Source organism: Bacillus rossius, chromosome 2 (genome assembly GCF_032445375.1).
Source record: "Bacillus rossius redtenbacheri isolate Brsri chromosome 2, Brsri_v3, whole genome shotgun sequence".
Taxonomy (NCBI): domain Eukaryota; kingdom Metazoa; phylum Arthropoda; class Insecta; order Phasmatodea; family Bacillidae; genus Bacillus; species Bacillus rossius.
In genome coordinates, this window is record NC_086331.1 from 12,740,050 (window position 1) to 12,760,090 (window position 20,041).

The 20,041-nt window shown below is 37.5% G+C and overlaps 1 protein-coding gene across 3 annotated transcripts in view; it reads left to right on the top strand.

Annotated features, from left to right (window-relative positions):
• The window catches only part of LOC134529107 (two pore calcium channel protein 1-like), a 70,964-nt gene that overhangs the window by 26,340 nt on the left and 24,583 nt on the right, over positions 1–20,041 (top strand). For all 3 annotated transcript variants that reach the window (XM_063362846.1, XM_063362845.1, XM_063362844.1), the window contains exons 5-9: positions 5,577–5,890; positions 8,173–8,272; positions 10,457–10,637; positions 13,120–13,338; positions 18,116–18,235. In XM_063362846.1, coding sequence (XP_063218916.1) covers positions 5,577–5,890; positions 8,173–8,272; positions 10,457–10,637; positions 13,120–13,338; positions 18,116–18,235 — 934 coding nt within the window. The remainder of the gene's footprint in view (positions 1–5,576; positions 5,891–8,172; positions 8,273–10,456; positions 10,638–13,119; positions 13,339–18,115; positions 18,236–20,041) is intronic.

Sequence of the window (20,041 nt, forward strand, 5' to 3'; positions counted from 1 at the left end):
AAAATTTTGATTTGTGTGTGGTTGTTCTAGCATAAATACATTCATGAAGTAGTTGCGAAAAAGAAAAATTGAAAGACACCATGTGGAGCAGAAGCAAATGTTCGGTGGAGTTCAAAAGTATAAATGCCAGATGTACCATCTTTAACATTAGTGTGAAAAGGTATGTTATTGGTTTGGTTTTTGACTTTTAAAGAAAATTTTTTGAAAACAGATCAAAATTTGAACATATAGGAATATGTACCTTAATGAAGTATTTTTTTGTAATTTAGGAAGGTATTCAAAATAAATGTGGAAAAAAATTTTTTAACTGCATCTTGAACATAAAGCAGTGACAGTAAAAAATATAATTTGATTTACCACTATTGATTTTGCCATATCTGTTTTTTAAAGTTTTTTTTAATTTGATGTGAAAGTTTTTTAAAAATTTTTCTCTTTGCACCATCAATCATAGTTGTTTTTAGACTATACATACGTATATATATATGTATATATATATATGTATGTATATGTATATTGATAAAGTTAGCTGGGCTAATTTTAAAATAATCTGACTAAATCAAGCTACCTGAATTTTTGTGGTTGCCGGAAACAAAAGTTTAGCTTTAAATATTACACAGAATGAACTCATTCAGTATCATCATTCACGTGCATATCTACACAAATTCCTTTGAATTTTTCTATTTAAAGAATGAATGTATTGATAGTAGATGACACATGAAAAGTTTCTTGTTTTTTGTTTTCCTTAAATTGGCTTATAAAAATATTTTAGTGATACACACAACTGTACATTATCGTTAGATGTGAATCACATTGCAGGTTAGTAAATTTTATGTGGCAATGAGAAAATTTAAGACAATGCATTTCATGATACTATTTAGTTTTAATGTGAAATTTGTTACTGTAATTATGTTATGCTTATGGCAGTCAGTGACTGTAAAATTCATTCTAGTACAGAAAATTTTTCAAATATGCTTTGCATTTAAATGCATTATAGTAATTGGTTAATAATGTTAGTCATGTAGCTATCTGTAATTGTGAAATAATATAACACTTTAAATATTTATGTATATATAATAGATAAAGCAATTTATATTATTTCTTTATTGCTTGGTTTTATTTTCCTATTTCTTTTTGACTTGCTTGTTTAGAAATTTGCATGAAAGATGTATTTAAAAGTGAAGTAAAATATTTTGAGACGATGCTGGTAACAATTCTGAAAAATTGTGTAGCATAATGTTTTATGCACACATAAGCATGTGTACTTTTTATTGCCTGAAGTACATTACAGTTGTAATTGAATGCATGTGTGTGTTTTCATTGTTGGTTTGATTTTCGTAAAATAATGGCTGTGTTTGTTGTGTGATGGCTTTTTTTTTATCATTAGAGTTCAAACATGAGTAAAAATTAAAATTTTGGTCATGGAACTAACCTGGAGCCATTATGACTATCCTTGTGCAGGTTTAACTCCTGATAGGATGAAATGTGTAAACTATGGATGTGTGTCAGCATTTTCTCTTACAGATTATTCTCCAAAGGAAAAAAAAAATGTCATGATACATTGGATCCACATAAAACTTTACCATTGGTATAAAATAGTCAGGATGCATGGGAAACTTAATAGTTGGCTGTCTATGGTTTTAGAGGATATCATCTCTCATAAAATTGTCATCAATGGTTTATTTTGAGATTTATTATCTGAATGTAGTGTAGGATGTGCGTGGGAAACATCAGACTGGAATGCTGCTTCTAGTTTGTATAGACAGCATTGGAGACTACTTGCAGTAACTTTCATTGCATCACTTAGGCCATTAGAAAGACTATACGTATGGCATTTGTCAGCGCAGCAAATAAATCACTTTTGCGGCTGTTTGGAGCATATGTTGTGTAGGAACCAGACTTGCAAGAGCATGTGCGTTATTGCCAATGGCTTCAGGTTCTGAGTTCTGACAGTCGAGGCAACATTACACAACATGGCTTACGGACGAACCTTGGTCCCACCTCTCAGTTACATCAAAACAACCAATATTGAGCTGTTGAAAATTCCCAAATTCGTCTTAATAATGTTGGGGTCAGTTGTGCAGTGACTGCATCTAGAATTGTTACCCCTGTTTTCTTCAGCACAATAATGAACAACCAGAGTTACAATCGCATCTTCATTGCATTTGTGGAGTAACTGTAGGATATTGAGTAAACTGAAAACCTTTTTTCAAGAAGATGGCGTAACCTCTAATGTGTCCATGGCTCTCATTAACAGTTCTTGAAGGACAGGTTGCCTTTTCTATCGCCAGTCCTAACTTGCCAGATTCCCACCTGCGGGGCTACTTAAAGAATCGTGTGAAATGAATAAGTGCACAATTGCTCAATTTCAAGAGAAAAGCACAAAGGAAATTGAAAAAATTGTGAGAACCTGTTACAGAAAACTCACAGAATGTGACGTGATGGTTACAATTGTGTTTCTATTCTGTTGGAAGCTATTTCCAACAGTTACTGTGTCACACATGACTCTCCCACAGTCACTAATCAGTTTAAAAGTGTTTAGACCTATGTAGTTATTTTTGAGGCATGTGTGATGCCTTGTATCTTTGTCTTTAATGGAGTCTTATTTTGTCAATACAATTGTCTTAAATTTGCCTTAGTATGGTTTTCCGCAGTAAATTAGTTTCTTTCGTCCAAGTAATATGCTGGACTCTGTGTGTGCTGTGGTACTAGCTGCGAGAAGTGTTGCTGTGCTTGTATCGGTTGGACCGGTGATGTCCGACTTTGCATCTCAGCATGCAGGATGTGGAGACTTGAAGAGTCTTATGGGAGCGACGGCGCAAGATGGTTGTCACAAGTCTCAACATGCAGAATTGGCAGGCGACGTAGTGCCCAAGCCAACAGAATGAATACCACAGTGCAGTAGGAGCTAGCTGCCTTAAGTACTTGGGTTGGTTTGGAACCGTGCCTTAGCAGGACATTGAGGATTTGCCATTATTCCTCATTTTGCTAGATTGTTGTCGCATGACTTGGTGTGCAGAATTGGCAGTCGTCGTAGTGCCCAAGCCAACAGAATGAATACCACAGTGCAGCAGGAGCTAGCTGCCTCAAGTACTTGGTTTAGTTTAGAACCGTGCCTCAGCAGGACAGTGAGGATTTGCCATTATTCCTCAGTTTGCTAGATTGTTGTCGCATGACTTGGTGTGCAGAATTAGCAGTCGTCGTAGTGCCCAAGCCAACAGAATGAACACCACAGTGCAGCAGGAGCTAGCTGCCTCAAGTACTTGGATTGGTTTAGAACCGTGCCTTTAGCAGGACAGTGAGGATGTGCCACGACTCCTCAATGTGCTAGATGATTGTTGTGCACATGAGCCATTGGTGAGCTTACTTGGGTGGTATGGGCTCGGTTTGTATGGTCGTGGAACCCAAAGTTCGCAGTCGGGTGTTGGCTCGAAAATAACTTTAATATTTGGGTTGTAGGAGAATTTTATAGCTATGGTCCTGGCTATGCCAATCCATAAACTTTTTTTAGATATTTTATTTTGAACTCATTGACCACAGTCGTCAGCAAAAGCCCATAACAAGGCAAACGTGTTGTTGTCATCGTTCCAAGGACGTAGTCCATGTGTTGTACTGTGCGTCTTAAGTAACCACAGGATTTTAATGTCAGTGATAACCTTTTCATCAGACTTTTCAAAACCATTTACTAGTAAATTATGTGGTAGCTGCGAATTGTGTTTAGTAATTTGAATTTGTAATGTCAATAGTATGTGGATTTTGTGTTTTTTGTTAGTCAGAATATTACCGCCTTAGTGCTGTGTTAATTTTATGAAAAACTAATTTTAAAAAAATTAATCCAGTATATGTTTGGAGATACTATTTCATTCAAGCATCATTAATAGTAATAAATCATGGAACTAACAGTATTTTTCGGAGCCCAATTAAAAATTTCTTCAGATGTTTATGTAACAGTCAGACCAATTAGAGCTAGCTAGAGGTCTGAACTGTTGCAACCTCTTGCATACACCTATTTCTTAGTAAGTGGTATTTTTTGAAGTGTACTTCCACTAAGTTGCCATTATCCAATTTTGTCTGTGTGCTGCATCTTTCTTTGTGCCTTGAGCACCAGGATAGTTTGGGCCATCCAGTGGGAAGGAGGGAGAGTCACTTGCCACATTTTGAGAGGAGCGTGTTTATGAATGAAGAACTACTTTATCATCACTAGAATCTTCCCAGGGAAGCAACTGCCCATCAGCAAATAATTCTTAAACATCGAGCGGTTAGGTGAGGTTGACTAGCACCCCAAAGGAAGCTTAAATAAACGTCCCTACCTTTGGTTTGTTCAGCAGTTAGGAAGGTTACTTCAGAGGTATATTTTTGAAAAGTTAATTAAAATTTTTTTATAATTAAAAGTAATTTGATTTTGGATTTTCTTGATTTTAAACATTTGTTTTTAGCATTTCATGTAGATTTTAATTTTTAATGTGTTTACAGCCCATAAGACAAGTAATTAATTTTTTGAATTAAATATTTTTTGAGACTTTCATAGTTTGTTTACATGTTGTTGTGGGAAGGTAGATCATAGGTTGATGGTTTGGAGGGGTCGGATAAGTTATTGGGATGCATACCAATGCATTGTTGGCCATCCAGTCAACTCAAACTGTGGAATACTGACCAATTCATTTGTATAATTTGCCATTTTTTAATAGTCTCACATTTTTGTTTTACTCTGAATCATCTATATGTTTTTTTGTGTTGTGTATTTCAAATAATATTATTGGGTTTTGAAGACCATTGATATTTTAAGAGTTTTGGGAATTTGAAATTCTACTGGAGTTGTGTTGGTGAAATTAAATAAATTTTTTTTAAAATATAAATTTAGTTTAGGGGGTAAAATATTTTAAGTTATGGTAGCTTGTAGTAGCAACAGTTTTTAAAGTTACAGTCACAAAGTTTGAAATACAAAACTACCTACTCTGAGGTTCAAATGAACTTGATTAATTTACTCGAATATTGATTCATGGATAATAAGCATATTAATAACAGCGTTTACTTCTTGCTTTCTTACAGGCAACAGCCATGCTGTGGTTACTTGGCAGTGTTTTTGTGGAATCTGTCTTTTCATGAAGTCAGTTTTACTTCTATTTTTTTTTTGTTACATTATAACTGTGATCAGGGGCGCAAAAATGGGGGGGGGGGGCAAGGGTATTTTGGCCCCCCCCCCCCCTTCTGAAACCTATAAGTGGGGGCAAACGGGGGCAAAGAAAGTCCAGTGTAATCAATTTTTAGATAATAAAACTGCTTAAATAGCACCATTTCCCACCTTGAAATACAAATTTTCCCGGGGGAGGGGATTGATGATTCTTTATAAAAAAGTATATTGCCCCCCCCTTTGGAAATGTAGTTGTTGCGCCCGTGACTGTGATATTATTGTTTAATTTAATCATAACAGCCTTCATCATTTAATGACCACTTCCACTTCCACTTCATTTTACAATAACATGGCTTTGTATGTATTTCAGCTTACAAGTGTGATTCATGCTGCTAAGACTTGCGATGTTGTAACGGTGCATTCATGATTGCTTCTCTTGCCTTTGCAGGGCTTGACGCTCGGAATCATGTTCATGGAAGCGATCACGGTGCTGATACGCCAGTCGTCTCACTTCCGAGTCACCCGCGCCTTACGCCCCATTTTCCTGGTGGACACGCGTCACTGTGGCCCCGTGCGACGCTTTATACGCCAGATCTTCCAATCGCTGCCTCCGATCCTCGACATGATGGGGCTGCTGCTGTTCTTCATCTGCATCTATTCCCTGCTGGGCTTCTACTTGTTCAGCAGCTACAAGCACACGCATCATTTTGACACGCTGCAAGACAGCTTTGTGTCCATGTTTGTCCTGCTGACAACTGCCAAGTAAGTAGTTTTATCATCCTGTGTGTAGTGTCTGTAAGGCTGTGAGGTGGAACCATGCTCCTCGATTCATAGCTAGGCACTTGACTTACACTCTGCAAGGGGAAGGTGATTCATTCATGATCACAATTTTTTGACAGTCTAACTCCTTTTATACAGGTATTAAATGTTGAACACTGTTCATACAAAAGCCTTTAAGCTCTGAAGTCAGCTAGGGCAACTTGCTATTTGTACATTAAACGTCTGCCAGCTGCTCGTTATCTTGTCTGGCATTATGTCAAGAACTAACACGAGATCTCTGTAAAGAACTTTTTATTTCCACATCCTGCTACACACACTCACATACGGTTAAAAACATAGCTGTTACAAACTACGGCAAAAACCATGTGTTAGTTTCAAAGTCTCTGAAAAGAGTTTAATATTATTAATCAAAGCAGTATGCCTTCCGAGGCAAGCTCCAAGTATATTAAGAAAGAGTTATTGTAATTTAATGAGTGAAAACAGAAATCCTAGTCAGTGATGGCAAGTGATGAAGTCCTCGAGGTGCTGATGCTTCCTCCCAGGGGTGGTGATGACTCTTCAGACTGGGCCAGAAGAGCGCGCTCTCCGAGGCTTGCTAGCATCCCCACGCCAAGACAAAAAAAAACTGTTACACAAGTATTTGTGTACGTTCCACAGGTGTTAAAAAGTTACTACATTAAAACACTCGTACTATTACGGCACGCCATCTCACGCCGTCATTATTAATAAAAACACTCGCTGCTCAAAGATAATTAATTTAAAAACTGTCCGTTTCGGGTCCATTCGGGTCCGCTCGGCTCCGGACTCCTGTAAGTTGTAAATAAACATAAATTAATTACTTGGGCGTTTTGGCCAGTCTGCTGGGGGACAAAAGTATGAACAAAAACAATTATTTTCTTGGGTGTCATTAAGTGTGCACGGCACTGAAGTGACCGAGCGTCCGTCTGTCTTCTCGGGGTTGTAGTGCTCTACAGAAACTCATGGCTCACATCTTAACATACTGTGGTGGAAACAAATACCGGCGAAGAAAAGAAAGGGTCAGGTTCTAGTGGACGAAGCACCTGGTCAATATCAACGTTTTTAATTTTTTCTTTCCTTATGTATTTGTTGTGAGATGTGAAATTTTTTTTAATGTGATTCCAATTCTTATTCTTACTATTCAAATTAAATATTGGTATTTGAGAAAGATTTTTATTCACATTTAATACCAAGTTTGACTGAAAGGGTTGTTTTAAGATACCGTGTTTTCTCGCATAATCGTCGCACATTTTACTCTAAAATAAAGTTTGAAAAGTAGGGGTGCGACGATTATGTGGGGAAAAAAATTTTGTTAGGTAAAGTTATTCGTAAAAACAAAACCTATCATGGAAAGTGTGTTTATTTAAAAAAAGGTGGAGTATACAAGAGCACGCCAAACAATTTATCTTAATTCATTAAACAAAAACCGTCCTTCCAACTTTAAATAGATAAACCAAACTCTGACGCGAACACAAGCCACTTGAATCTGTGACGTGAACTAACGCGTAACTTGCCACAAAAGAGTGCGGGCCGTCAAATGTAGTTAACTCGGCACCTGACGGAGATCGCGCGATGCATGCAATCGGCGAGATATCAATATTCGACTATGTGCACGCGCTCTATAGGGGAAACAACATAACCAAACACAAATGATGCCAACTAGCGCTGGCTATATGTTTACAAAGCGGTACACCGCGGCGACGCAGACGATCAGAAAAAGGAAACAACTTTTAAAAACGTCTTTAAAAGAAAATTTACACGTCAGACAACTTTGTATTTCTGTTAATTATATAAGTGGTAATGTCCAAATAAATATTAGATTTTTACTTTAAAATACATCGTTTTATACGGAAAAGATATCTACACCGGTACACCGCGGCGACGCAGACGATCAGATAAAGATAATAACGTTTAAAAACGTCTTTAAAAGAAAACTTACACGTCAAACAACTTCGTATTTCCGTTAATTAAATAAGTGGTAATTTCCGAATAAATATTAGATTTCTACTTTAAAATACATAGTTTTATATGGAAAAGATACCTTCACTAAGCGCTCAGCATCTAATAGCGGGACCAAAAACATCATTCGATGTTTATGCAAGAAGTTTTTTTTATCCCAATTTTGACGGCCAAAATTATAGGTGCGATGATTATGCGAGTGCGACATTTACGCGATAAAAGAGGGTATCTTGTTTTGGAAATAATGTTTTCAGCAATAGTTGGCGCGGAAACTGATCTCTTGATAGTTTTCCAGATGTGATGATGCCTTTATATTCCAAGAGCAAGTGGTACTCCATCTTCTTTATCTCCTATCTCTGCATTGTTCTCTATGTGCTGATGAATTTGGTGAGTGTTTACTTGTCACGTGCATGAGTTGATTTTTGTGATATTTTTTATTATTATGCTGCTGTTATGTTTAGGAAGGTTGGCTGGTTGTTCTACAACAAAGATGCTAAGTGAGAATAAGTGTTTAATTATATGAGATTCACAACTATTGCAAGTGGCAGGATGCCTCTTTTTGTTTATGTGACTGTGCCAAGTCATGTTCTGCTTTGTAGTTATGTCTACTTTCTGTGCTGCATTTATTTTTAACTTTAATTAAATTAATTAGTTTGTAAATAATTGACATCGTGGTAGCAAAAATTGTAATCATTAGTAACTTAACATTTTTCTTACACTGATAAGCATAAGTTTCCCAATAATTTTTAATCAAAAATAAATATTTTTAATCTTTGCAGAATAAAATATAATAAAATATTGTTTATCTGCAACAATTGTGTGGGAAACACCATATATAATTTAAAATCATCTACCTGTATAATTCACTCACAAAATTTGAATGCAAGAAAGACATAATATGCATTTAACTCAAATTGTGGTCATTTTACAGTTTTATTAGATATGATTTTTGGACTGTAATTATGGATAGGAAATTTTCTCGAACCACAAAATACTGGATGGAAATAACAAGAAATGAGTTTTATTTCACAGTATATGGAAAACATTTGAAAAACAGATGGCATTGTGAAATAGTGATGAAGTTAGCTCATATTTACATATTAAACTTAAGTTATTTACTTATATTTGTCATTAATGTTTGTCAGGTAAACTGATTTGAAGGTAAAAAGTTTAGCTATGTTACAAACACATTTGCAGCAAAATTCCGCTTGAATCTGATATTTTTAATGTGTAACTTTTTCGTCAGTTATTGAGGTTTCTTATGATATACAATGCACTCATCAGTAGCACATGTCCAAAACAATATCTTAAATCAATCAATCTCCTCCATTGCAAGAACCGTTTAAAGAACATATTGTAGAGCATGTAAGCTGCTATTGTCACAAGGTGGTAGATAAAGTGTGGAATTGATTAGCACACCTTTGCAACTATTATCATTGTTTTTAATTTCCATGATTTTGATAATTCAAAGTTATATAAGTCAGTCCAAAATTTTGGTCCCAAGTACTTTGAAACAATTTTACAATTTTTTTTTTGGTTTAGTTTTTCCATATTGATGTCAAAAAATATTTTACAGTTCGTGTTTTTGTTGGGTGTAAAATGAATATTGATTTAGCTGCCCAGAGAAAACTTGGACAAGACATAAATTCAGTAAACCTCGTTTTACTTATGTTTGACAAGTTCATAAAATCCTATTGAACATGATTATTATTTTTTCCTTTTAAAATTGTCTCACTAAACTTTTGTTTTAATTGCACGTAGCTGTGTAACAAGGTGCTATGTTAGAACGAAAATGCTTATTGTGCACAAACAACATGCATGTTGCTTTGCAATGTACATGTTTTGCATTTTTTTACTTGCATGTTCATAAAAAATAATAGGAAAATTACACATGGTGGTTTAAGGATACAGAGAACAGTCAAGGAATTTTGCATATGTGATTCTGTTGGCAGCATGAAGTGGGTCCCGTACTGTTATACCATTTTAAATTGTTTGATTGTTTTTATGTAATGGAAATTTTATTTTTAAATGTAACTCAACATTTGACTCCAGAGTTGAGGGTACTAAGTTTTTGAAATAAGCAGGTAATTTAATGTGTTTTTTGGTATTGAGCATCTGATGGAATTTTTAATATTTTTATACCATCAGCTGTGAGATAATATTATGTAAAAAAAAAAAGAAAACTAATTATGCAAAACACAACATAAAACAAAAGAGATGTTTCCAAGGATACTATTAATTAGCATATGCCGACTTAGCAGGACAGGCAATAATTGGTTATATATACTTATCTAAAATGTAAACTTTTTTTTTAGTAGTTATGAAAAAAAATCCAAAAAATTATTTGTTAAAAAAAGTGTATTGCTGTTAAAATGTCTTTGTTAAAAGCTGGCAAAAACTTTTATTTATGTTTTCAAAATAATTAAAAATTAAACATTTTAATTGTACAGACTTGTGATGTTGGCCAGTCAGCTAACTGATTCATGTTGCAATTATGTGTAAGTTATATACCAGTTAAAATGTTTTGCAGTTAAATTAAACTTACCTTAATTAAATTTTTTTTTGTTTCAGATGTTGGCTGTAGTTTATGAAACGTTCACTCGTATTGAACGTGACAAATTCCGCAAACTACTTCTTCACAAACGAAAAGCATGTCAACATGCTTTCAGATTGTTGGTATCAAAACAGAATCCAAACAAAGTTCGCTTCAAACAGTTTGAAGGGTTAATGAGATACTATGCACCAAAGAAGTGTGAGTATCTTTACAAGCTAGTTATTTTATTGCACTGCATTTGTTTTTGCTGTTTGAATTTATTGTTTATTTATTTATTTATTTATTTATTTATTTATTTATTTAAAATTTGTAACATGCCCACCAACAGTAAGAAACTTTTTAGGTGGGCACAACATACAAAAAAAAAGGTACACAGGACAGTGTAGACTCAAAAGGCATGTAAAATGCTGATCCTAGGTAGTCACTGAGTGCTGGTAGGCACCACCTGCAAGGAGAAAACCCCAACAGGTAGTCACTACCTGCAGATAGCCAACTGACACTAGCAGGCACTCCATACCTGCAGGGACTACGGCACACAACACAAACACAAAGAACAGTATAATTCAAGACAAGAACAAACAATTATAATTACAGATATCAACAAATAATATACCATCTGAATGTAATATACATAATAAAGGATATAAATCAGGAGGGGGGGGGGAAAGATGAACAAGGGTTAGAACAAAATAATAAGAGAAAATCGCAAGACGACTAGTTTAATATTCAGTACAATATGGATGTAAGTTGTAACATTTATATGAAAATAAGTGTATTTTTCAATTCAGACAAACATTTATTGGAGAAATGAAATTACTGTACACTAGCGCATAACCTTTTCATGTCTATTTTGCTGTCAAAAAGATGAGCATATTTATCTACATCTTTGAAATCGTTACCCAACCAATATGTATATTATATAATTAATATTGCTAAAGAGTACAGTCTGTGATCGACTTTTTATATTGAGGAATTCTTGAGTCCAGAGTTATCAAGTATATAATTAAAGCTTAGTTTGGAAATATAGCAGTTGCGAACTAAAAGTGAATCTAATATTTTCTGCGTTTGATTAAGGGCAGTAGAAAAGGTTTTAAAAGGTGCATTTGATTTATAATTTTGAGTTACAGACCTGTCGAATGGACACAGCAGTAAGCCCTTGCCAGGAACGTGAACCCTGCAAGAAACATGACAATACAGGTTGAAAATGAATACTGAAATTAAACATACCAAAATTCTGGGCGTCCGGGACACGCCCACACCCTGCATGGCCTCGTGGTCTTTAGCCGACTTAAAAAACATATTGTAACACTTAAGTATATGTTTCTATATATGTTAGTGGAATATTTAACAAAATATTTATTGTATTGCTGACTGGAAAATGTTTTGAAAAGTACAAATAATTTATCCTAATTATGAGACACTGTTTTATATAGGTTTATATGTGGCGTGAGCATCATCTGGGGGAAAATGAGTATAAATTCAGCTCGCTTCCAGACGTTACGAATGTCTCTTCAAAACTGTGGGACATGTAGTAGAGTGTGTTACTAGTAGGGTAAGTCTGCCTCGACAATCTCGCTACAGCACTCGCCGCTCTGTGCCGTACTGAACGCTTTGCCCGCTCACCTACTTGCAACGTAAGTGACCTCTTCTCTTGCCCACTGAACTAGTCAATACTCGGCTCTTGGCACAATAATTCTTATGTCGATCTTACGTTCTTACGTCTCCCTAACGTGATGTATCGTCCAAAAACTATCTTGACTATGATGCACATAACTGTGTCCTTTTCTGTGACGGCAGTGGTGTGAGCGGGGTAGTGATGGTGGCGTCTGGCAGCAGCGGAGTCGGGAGTGGTCTGTGGTCTCCCTCAGACTGACTGAATATACCCGGTGGCAGCAACTATTGACTAGGCCCAGAAAAATCTACACAAGGCTGGCCAGCAACGAACGATACTTCATGCCATGTGGCGCTCACCTAACCAGACTAGTCTATGGTTTTTTTATCTGTTGCTGAGCCGGTCACCTACCTTACCCGCTATGTATTTCAAGTCCCGTAACAGGGACTAAAGAAAAGCCATCATCTGTAAAAAAATACTTACTAAAAATCAGTGTTTACAGGTATAAATGTCCAATTATTGTTCCCAATCCTTGCCTAGTAAACAACACATTTAATTTTTTTTCATGTTAAGAACAAATTGGCTTTGGAGGGTTTTAAAAGTGTTTTTGGTACAGGTATGATTTAAACAAAGTAATTAATATTTAGTTTTGGGATGTGATGCTGACATAGGTTGCTGGTTTACCTATTTAGGCTGGAGTGCAGTTTTACAAAGTGACCTCGCAGCGCTGTTTTGTTGTAATTGCCTTTCAGTGGGAGTTTGATAGTAAAACTTTCTTTTTTGTCAAAACCACTTTTAGGCATAAAAAATTCAGTAAGAAGCTGTGAAATGTGACTAAAAATGATGGTATGTGTGCCTCATTACGGATGAGTACTGCGTATAGTATGTTCCATATATATTTCGCACATAGTTTTACTTTAAGAATTTATTAAATTTACACTTGAATCCTTTTTATGATTTACTTTGGTAGTAGGACCTTAGCAAATACATAATGTGGTTGTAGAGTATTGTGATGTGTTTTTGTCACATAACTTGACTGTTACAAAGTCAATTCTTGATTTGTTTCAGCGTTGCTCGACACAGTGCTGATGTTCAAAGAGCTGAATGTGTCGGGCAGTGGAAGCCTCTCTCTGGAAGAGTTCTACAGCGTGTACGATGCAGCTTTGCTGCGGTGGGAGCCCCAGTTCTCTCACATCCCGTGGTTCCACACCACCTGGCCGCCTCTGCAGAAGTTGTGTCAGTTGGCTCACGATGCTGTCAACTGGCAGTACTTCGAGCCTTGTGTCTGTAAGTTTTCATAAACATTCATGTTTCACATTTTCCACTTTATCTGCTTCAAAGATATCATTTTTTTTATTAAATCAATTTTACCTCATTTTTACCTCTAGTGTGATCAAATATAGTATAATAAAAAAAATTGGCCCTGCATAACTCTTCATGTACGTTATTCATGCTCATTTTCTTGTCTCCTGCTTTATTTGATTCAAAGATTCACCGTACTGCTTCCCTCGCTCTCTCATTCCACTATGATGTTTCCTTCCATTTCTTTTTATAGCTTGTTCTTGCACACACCACCTCTGCAGCTCCTACCAGGCATTTCGTAAATATCTCCCATTTATTTGTGACACCATGCATCTTATCTCTGGAAAGGTCATCCTTTACCTTCCCCACATCTTTCTGCCTCTCCTCATTCTTCAGTCTCCACACCCTTGTTCTCTTCTCTTGTTGGGTTACTTCCTTTCTGCACGTCCAGCCCTTTGTCTGCTAATAACAACCTCTGTTCCCCACCAAGGGCCACTTTACATTGTACTACTGGGATGGAAACATTGGACCTTGAAAAGAGTGAAATGAACAAGCTAAAAGCATTTGAAATGTGGACGTACAGGAGAATTCTGTATTTGAGCTGGAGGGCACTGGTAACCAATGATGATGTGAACAGAAGGTTTCAGAAGTACTGAATATGATTAAAATCTGGAAAATGCATTATTGTCTGCTGCAGCTCATAGTTCAAGAAAAGATAGAAGGAAGTAGAGAACAAGGCAGAATAAGTATTTCCTGGCTGGACAGTTTAAGGAGTTGGTTTAAATATACCACCACTGAATTATTTATGGCTGCAAGGTCTAAAGCCCAGATATCCATGATGGCTGCCGACCTTAGAGGAGATGGCACATGAAGAAGAAGAAGAAGAAGAAGAAGAATGAGTGTGTAGTAGCACTAGTTTACTTCTTAATAATTTAAAGGTTTTTTTTTTTAACTATGATATTGTTATACTAATAAAAACTTTGTTGATGAATACTCTTTATGAATATGTGAAGTGACCTAACTGATGCAAAAGTTGTGGTCAGTGAATGCAGAGCTGTGCACTTCACTTAGATACTTAATCAAAATGTTTGTTGTATTGTTTACAATACAGTAGAATCCCTCCCGAACGACCCCCCTCTGGAACGACCATTCCGTAAGAACGACCAGTTTTCGAGGAACCGTGAAAAAATTCGAAAAAAAATGAGTAAAATCGGATGAAAAACAAGTGCGCTACACACTATGTACGGTGCTGCGCGTCACGTTTTTCTTGGCGAGCGCTGTACTGTTGACAGGCGCACGCATGGCTAAAAATTGATACCACCCCTCCAGAGTCCAGACTGGCCACCCTAGCGATAACGGTAAACAGTGGTGCGCATGCGCATTTCTGTTGCCGTCTCGATCCCGTGTCTTTGTCTTGTGACTTGTTAGTGTGATCTTGCTCGCTGGTGGATATGCTTCTTTTGCTTGTTGATTCGGATATTTCTTGGTTTTTATTATTGTTGACGACTTATTACGCTTTGTTTCTTGGACGCCGATTTGGTTAGTGGTTTGATTTTGTGAATTTTGTATATTGTTGACGACACACGCATTTGTTTTTGGATTTTGATTTGGTAAAATTATTGGCTTGATTCTATAAACGATCGTTGACGACACACGCAGTTTTACACGGATTTTGATTTTTTTTTGGGATTTTCGTTTCGCATTTGTGAAAATGAGTGCCAAGCGAAATACACTTTCGCTAATGAAAAAATATGAGATCATCCAGCAAGTGGATAAGAAAACAATTTCCAAGACTAAGATAGCGCAGCAATACAACATTCCGAAGTCTACTCTCTTCACGATTCTCAAACGGAGAGAAGAAATTGTGAATGCAGTACAGAAGCAAGGCCGCAATGTGCAACTGAAAAATTTGAGGGGCGTGACGTACGAAAACTTGGACGAAGCTATGTTGGAGTGGTTTGGTGAGCTGAGAGCTCAAAATTTGCCTGTGAGTGGGCCAATGATGTTGGCAAAGGCGGACGAACTTGCTTTGAAGTTAGGTTTGACAGACTTCAAGCGTTCAGTCGGTTGGCTGAATCGTTTCAAGGCTCGGCATGGAATATCCAGCCACAAGATAGTCGGCGAAAGTGCGTCGGTTGATCCGAAGTCTGTAAGTGAGTGGTTGCCCTTGCTTCAGAACATCCTCAGCCGATACCAGCCTCGAGACGTTTACAACGCAGACGAGCTGGGGATGTTTTATAACCTCTTGCCAGACCGTACTCTTGCGGTGAAAGGGGACGTATGCAAGGGTGCGAAGAGGAGCAAGGAGCGCCTCACAGTCCTCCTTTGCTGCAACATGGACGGCAGCGACAAAATGAAGCCCCTAGTAATAGGAAAGTCAAAAAAACCGAGAGGTTTCAAGGGGAACATTCTTCATTGCGACTACGACTTCAACAAAAAAGCGTGGATGAATGCAGCAGTTTTCACGAAGTGGCTTCGCAGCTTTGATGCGAAAATGGGTGTGATGAATAGGAAAGTTGTCCTGTTCGTCGACAATTGCCCTGCGCATCCTCCGCTCGATAACCTCAGAAATATTGAGCTGGTGTTCTTGCCTAAGAACACCACCAGCGTGCTTCAGCCTCTGGACCAGGGGATAATCCAGCAGGTGAAGCTGAAGTACCGGGAAATGCTTGTGCGGAGCATGGTGTTGCAGCATAACATCGGGAAAGAGATGAAGAAGTGGGACGTGTATAGGGCAACGGAAGCGATTGTTACCAGCTGGAGGGCATTGAAACCAGAAGTAATCGCCAACTGTTTCCGACACGCCAACTTCGTCACACCAGTCGACGATGTGCCTCTCGCTGCCACCAACCCTGAAAACCCTGACGACCCTGACGACCCACCCACAGTGGACGCCGAGCCCCAGCCGGGCCCCTCGACGAAGCCGCAGCATCAGATTTTCACTCTGCCATGCGACGACGAATCGTGGCAGCAATTGGCCCCAGACTGCACGTTTGCAGAGTTCGTGACAGCGGATGACAACGTTGCAGTTTGGGGTACATAAGATGATGATTCCGATGACGTCAAGGGGCAGGAGCCGAGCGATGAAGAGGAGGAGGAGGAGGAGGAGGGGGGGGAGGGAGAAGCAGAAGAGCCAGAAGTTGTGCCGACGACGAGAGACGTCCTCAAAGCTGGGGATGTCTATGAATATCTTCTGAGGCGGCATGGTGCGAGTGATGCTGTGTGGTCCTGCTTAACGCAGTTGAAAGAGTTTGCGGAAAATGCCATCTTGAAAAAAAAGCAGACAACGATAAAGGACTTTTTTAAAAAGTAAGGCGATTAATAAAGTGTTAGGTGTTGTGTATTTATTTTTTTTATGTTCGTTTTTTTTTTTTTTTTTTTTTTTACGTCTCGTCGACGTGTCTAACATGTGTGACTTTGAAGAACAAAAATGCTTAAAAAAAAATTAATTAACAGCTGCCGCATATATCATGTTGGATAATACTGTAATCTGGTGAGTTTTTTTTTTTTCAATTGTTCTTTGTTGTTATTGTTACATATATGTATACACTGCTCCACTGCTTACAAGCATAGTTTATTGAACTAAAAGTGTATTTGGAATTAAATTTTTCGGGTTATCTTGAATATAGCTTAAATATATTTTTTGTTTATCATTGTCTGAAGCTGTAAAAAAAAACGTTGCCATCGCTTCGGCCCATTTTTGTGTTTCGGCCGCTCTATATTTCAAACCACCCAGTTACGTACCATGTAAAATAGCTTTTTGGCCCGACCCTTATTTATAACAACCTCAGCTGTCACACTTTTAAAACCCAGGGAAAATACTCTGACGTCCGCTTCCCTTCTCACGTCGGTTGGTTATTATGTCCGCCGCCCGTTAGCTCGCCTGGCGCCGAGAGACGTGTCTGGCAGGCATCCGGCGCGGCGGGACGAATGGTGACGCCGAAAGAGAGGGAAGGGGGGGGGGGGGGGGCAATAAATGGATAAAAAATAAACTACCCATGTTACATAACGTTAGCACGATGTTATTTTAAAGCTGCCCAAATAAAGGACGGTTCTTTCCGTGAAACGGCCGGGGGGGGGAATTGGCTAAAAATTGCCCAAATTCTCTGGAACGACCCTTCCGTAAGTACGACCGTTTTTTCGGGAACCGTGAGGGGTCGTTCCAGCGGGATTCTACTGTATGTAGTTTCTCCATTTTTTTTATTTAACTGAATCAATCAGAAAAAAAAGTTAGATGGGTGGCCTGCATTTTATACAATTCTAATCAGGTTTCTAAAACCATTACACATATCAATTTCATACCTGGGAGTCTATCCCATAACATGTGGGTTGAAAGTGGCATTAGTGACCTCAGTTTCTTACATAGAATATGAGTGCTATGATAAGCCTTTTGAGTGCAAAGTCGGGGTCTTGACACTGGTCTGGCCACTTGATTCAGCTAAAATTTTTTTGAGTTGCTTATGAGTGGTTCAGCCTCTTATAAATCACTTATTCTTGCCTGTTTTCAAAGAACCTTTATTGTATTTGTGTATTTTTATAGTTTTAATACTCATGATGGTTTCAGATATATTTATTGAGCTCAGTTAATTGATTTGTATTGAAAGATTTAAAATTTTGATCATACATTTAACATTTTTAATATTGATGCTGAGGCTTGTATCACTGCTATTTAGTGATTAAAGTAATATCTAAGGCATCTAGCCATAGGTAGGCATGTCACAATTAGAATAATATTTGTAATATGCTTAATTACTGTTTATAGATGTAATCACCTTATGCAATGGAGTTGCCATGGTCATCAGGTTATTCAATGAAAGCAGTAATTTAGAAGAAGCTGCCGTAGCATTTTGTGCATCGTGGGACACATTTACATTCATTGGCTGTAAGTAAATGCTCTAAGTTAAAACACTCTATGCAAATAATGCAACAAATATTTTCTTTGAATGGTTCTTGCAATTGGGAATATTGATTTATGATGATCTTTTCGACTTACGCCATTGCTGGTTACACTGTATGTCATAACAAACAAAAAAGATAAATGTACAAACATTCAGAAAACCAGCCAAATTCAGGCAATGTCAGAAAATTGTCTTGGGAAGCCTACAGTGTTCATGTTTGCTGTCATCATTTGGTGTCCAGAATATCTGTTTTGTCACATCACTAGGTTTCACCTGTGCATCTGTGTTGTCGCTGTGTTTATTGTCAATCGTCGTTGGGTTCTTCTTATGTCATGTTGACCAAGGTTGTTTTTTTGTCTTTATTTACTGTTCTTGTTGCTACTGCTCTTTGTTGTTTGCCCACTGTGTGTCCTTCTGTGCTGTAATAATTTTTTGACTAATTCCTTCCTTGGAATTTTCTGTTCAGTCATGTTTCTAATTTTTTGATATTGTCTGATTTTGGCTGGTTTTCTGTGTTTGCATATTAATTTTTTTATTTATTTATTGAGGTTTCTTATAACATACAGTATAATCAGCAGTAGCATTCATCAATGGCGTGTGTCCAAAACCACATCTTGAATCAACATTTATTTTGTTCTCAATATTGCTGAAAACATTTCATCGCTGCAGCTTCAGTATAAGTTGTGCAAATGAAAACTAGTGCTGTTGAATTACCAGGAGAATATGTGTTGTGCAGTGTTTGTTGTGAGAGTGTGGTTTCTTTACTTTATCTAGCTTTGGACTTGAAGCCAGCATATTTTAATGCTACCATCTTAAAAGATACTGATCTTACAAAGGGAGAGTGCCAACTTAGGGTCGCTGATTTTGACGTCTTTGCGAGAGTAAAGTACTTCCCAGTAGCAATCTATCCTGTAAAAGAGAAAATCCAACTCTCAATTGTTTTCCAGAAATAGCTGATCAAAAAATGAGGCACAGCTAATATACCCGTAACATTGCAGTTGAAACCACTAAGGCATTGTGTTCCAACAGTTACAGACTACCATGCTGGTGACTCAGGTTCTATCCCACTTTGGATTTTTTTTTACTAAAATCAAAGCAGTGCCATTCCTGGCACACGGCGAACCAAAGGCGTGCGACGTCAGGCACACACTCAAACCTACAACAAAGTCTTTAAAAACGTATCGGAGTGTGCCTTTCAACACTCGTCCGAAGTTCCGCCCGTATCCATGTTCCATCACGGACTGCACACTTATCGAACCACACACTAGTTGAAGGCCAAGCAGACTCTCCCTCGTCGCACAGCTGATACCACAGTGACGTCAGTTCCCTCTCTTCCCCACCTTTAGTGGCGATTCGCGGAACAAAGTCTTAAAGTCCCAATTATTCCTAACAGTTACATAGCCTTGATTTCACTTGGATATCTTAACCACAAATATTTAAAACTATACTTGCAATATAATAAAAACCAGTATAAAAATATAACTCGACCATTTACCAACTTCATTTCATTTGCCAACCAGTAAAAATCAAAACAGGTTGCTTATCATAATCTTAAAAATTTACTAGCTGTAGTTTTAACAAAAAAAAATGCTGCCAATTCTTAAAAAAAAAATTGAAAATCAAGTCTAAAATTAGTTTGGTTGAGCATGCGCTGCTAAGCAGGGATCAAAGTAATAAATGAAGAATTTATGTGGTGAGCGGTTTTCACGAGATGTTTTATCAGACAGGTGCTGGCGGGCCGGGTTTGGCCAGCAACCAAAGTGGCATCATGTAGCACGTTGGTCTTGTCT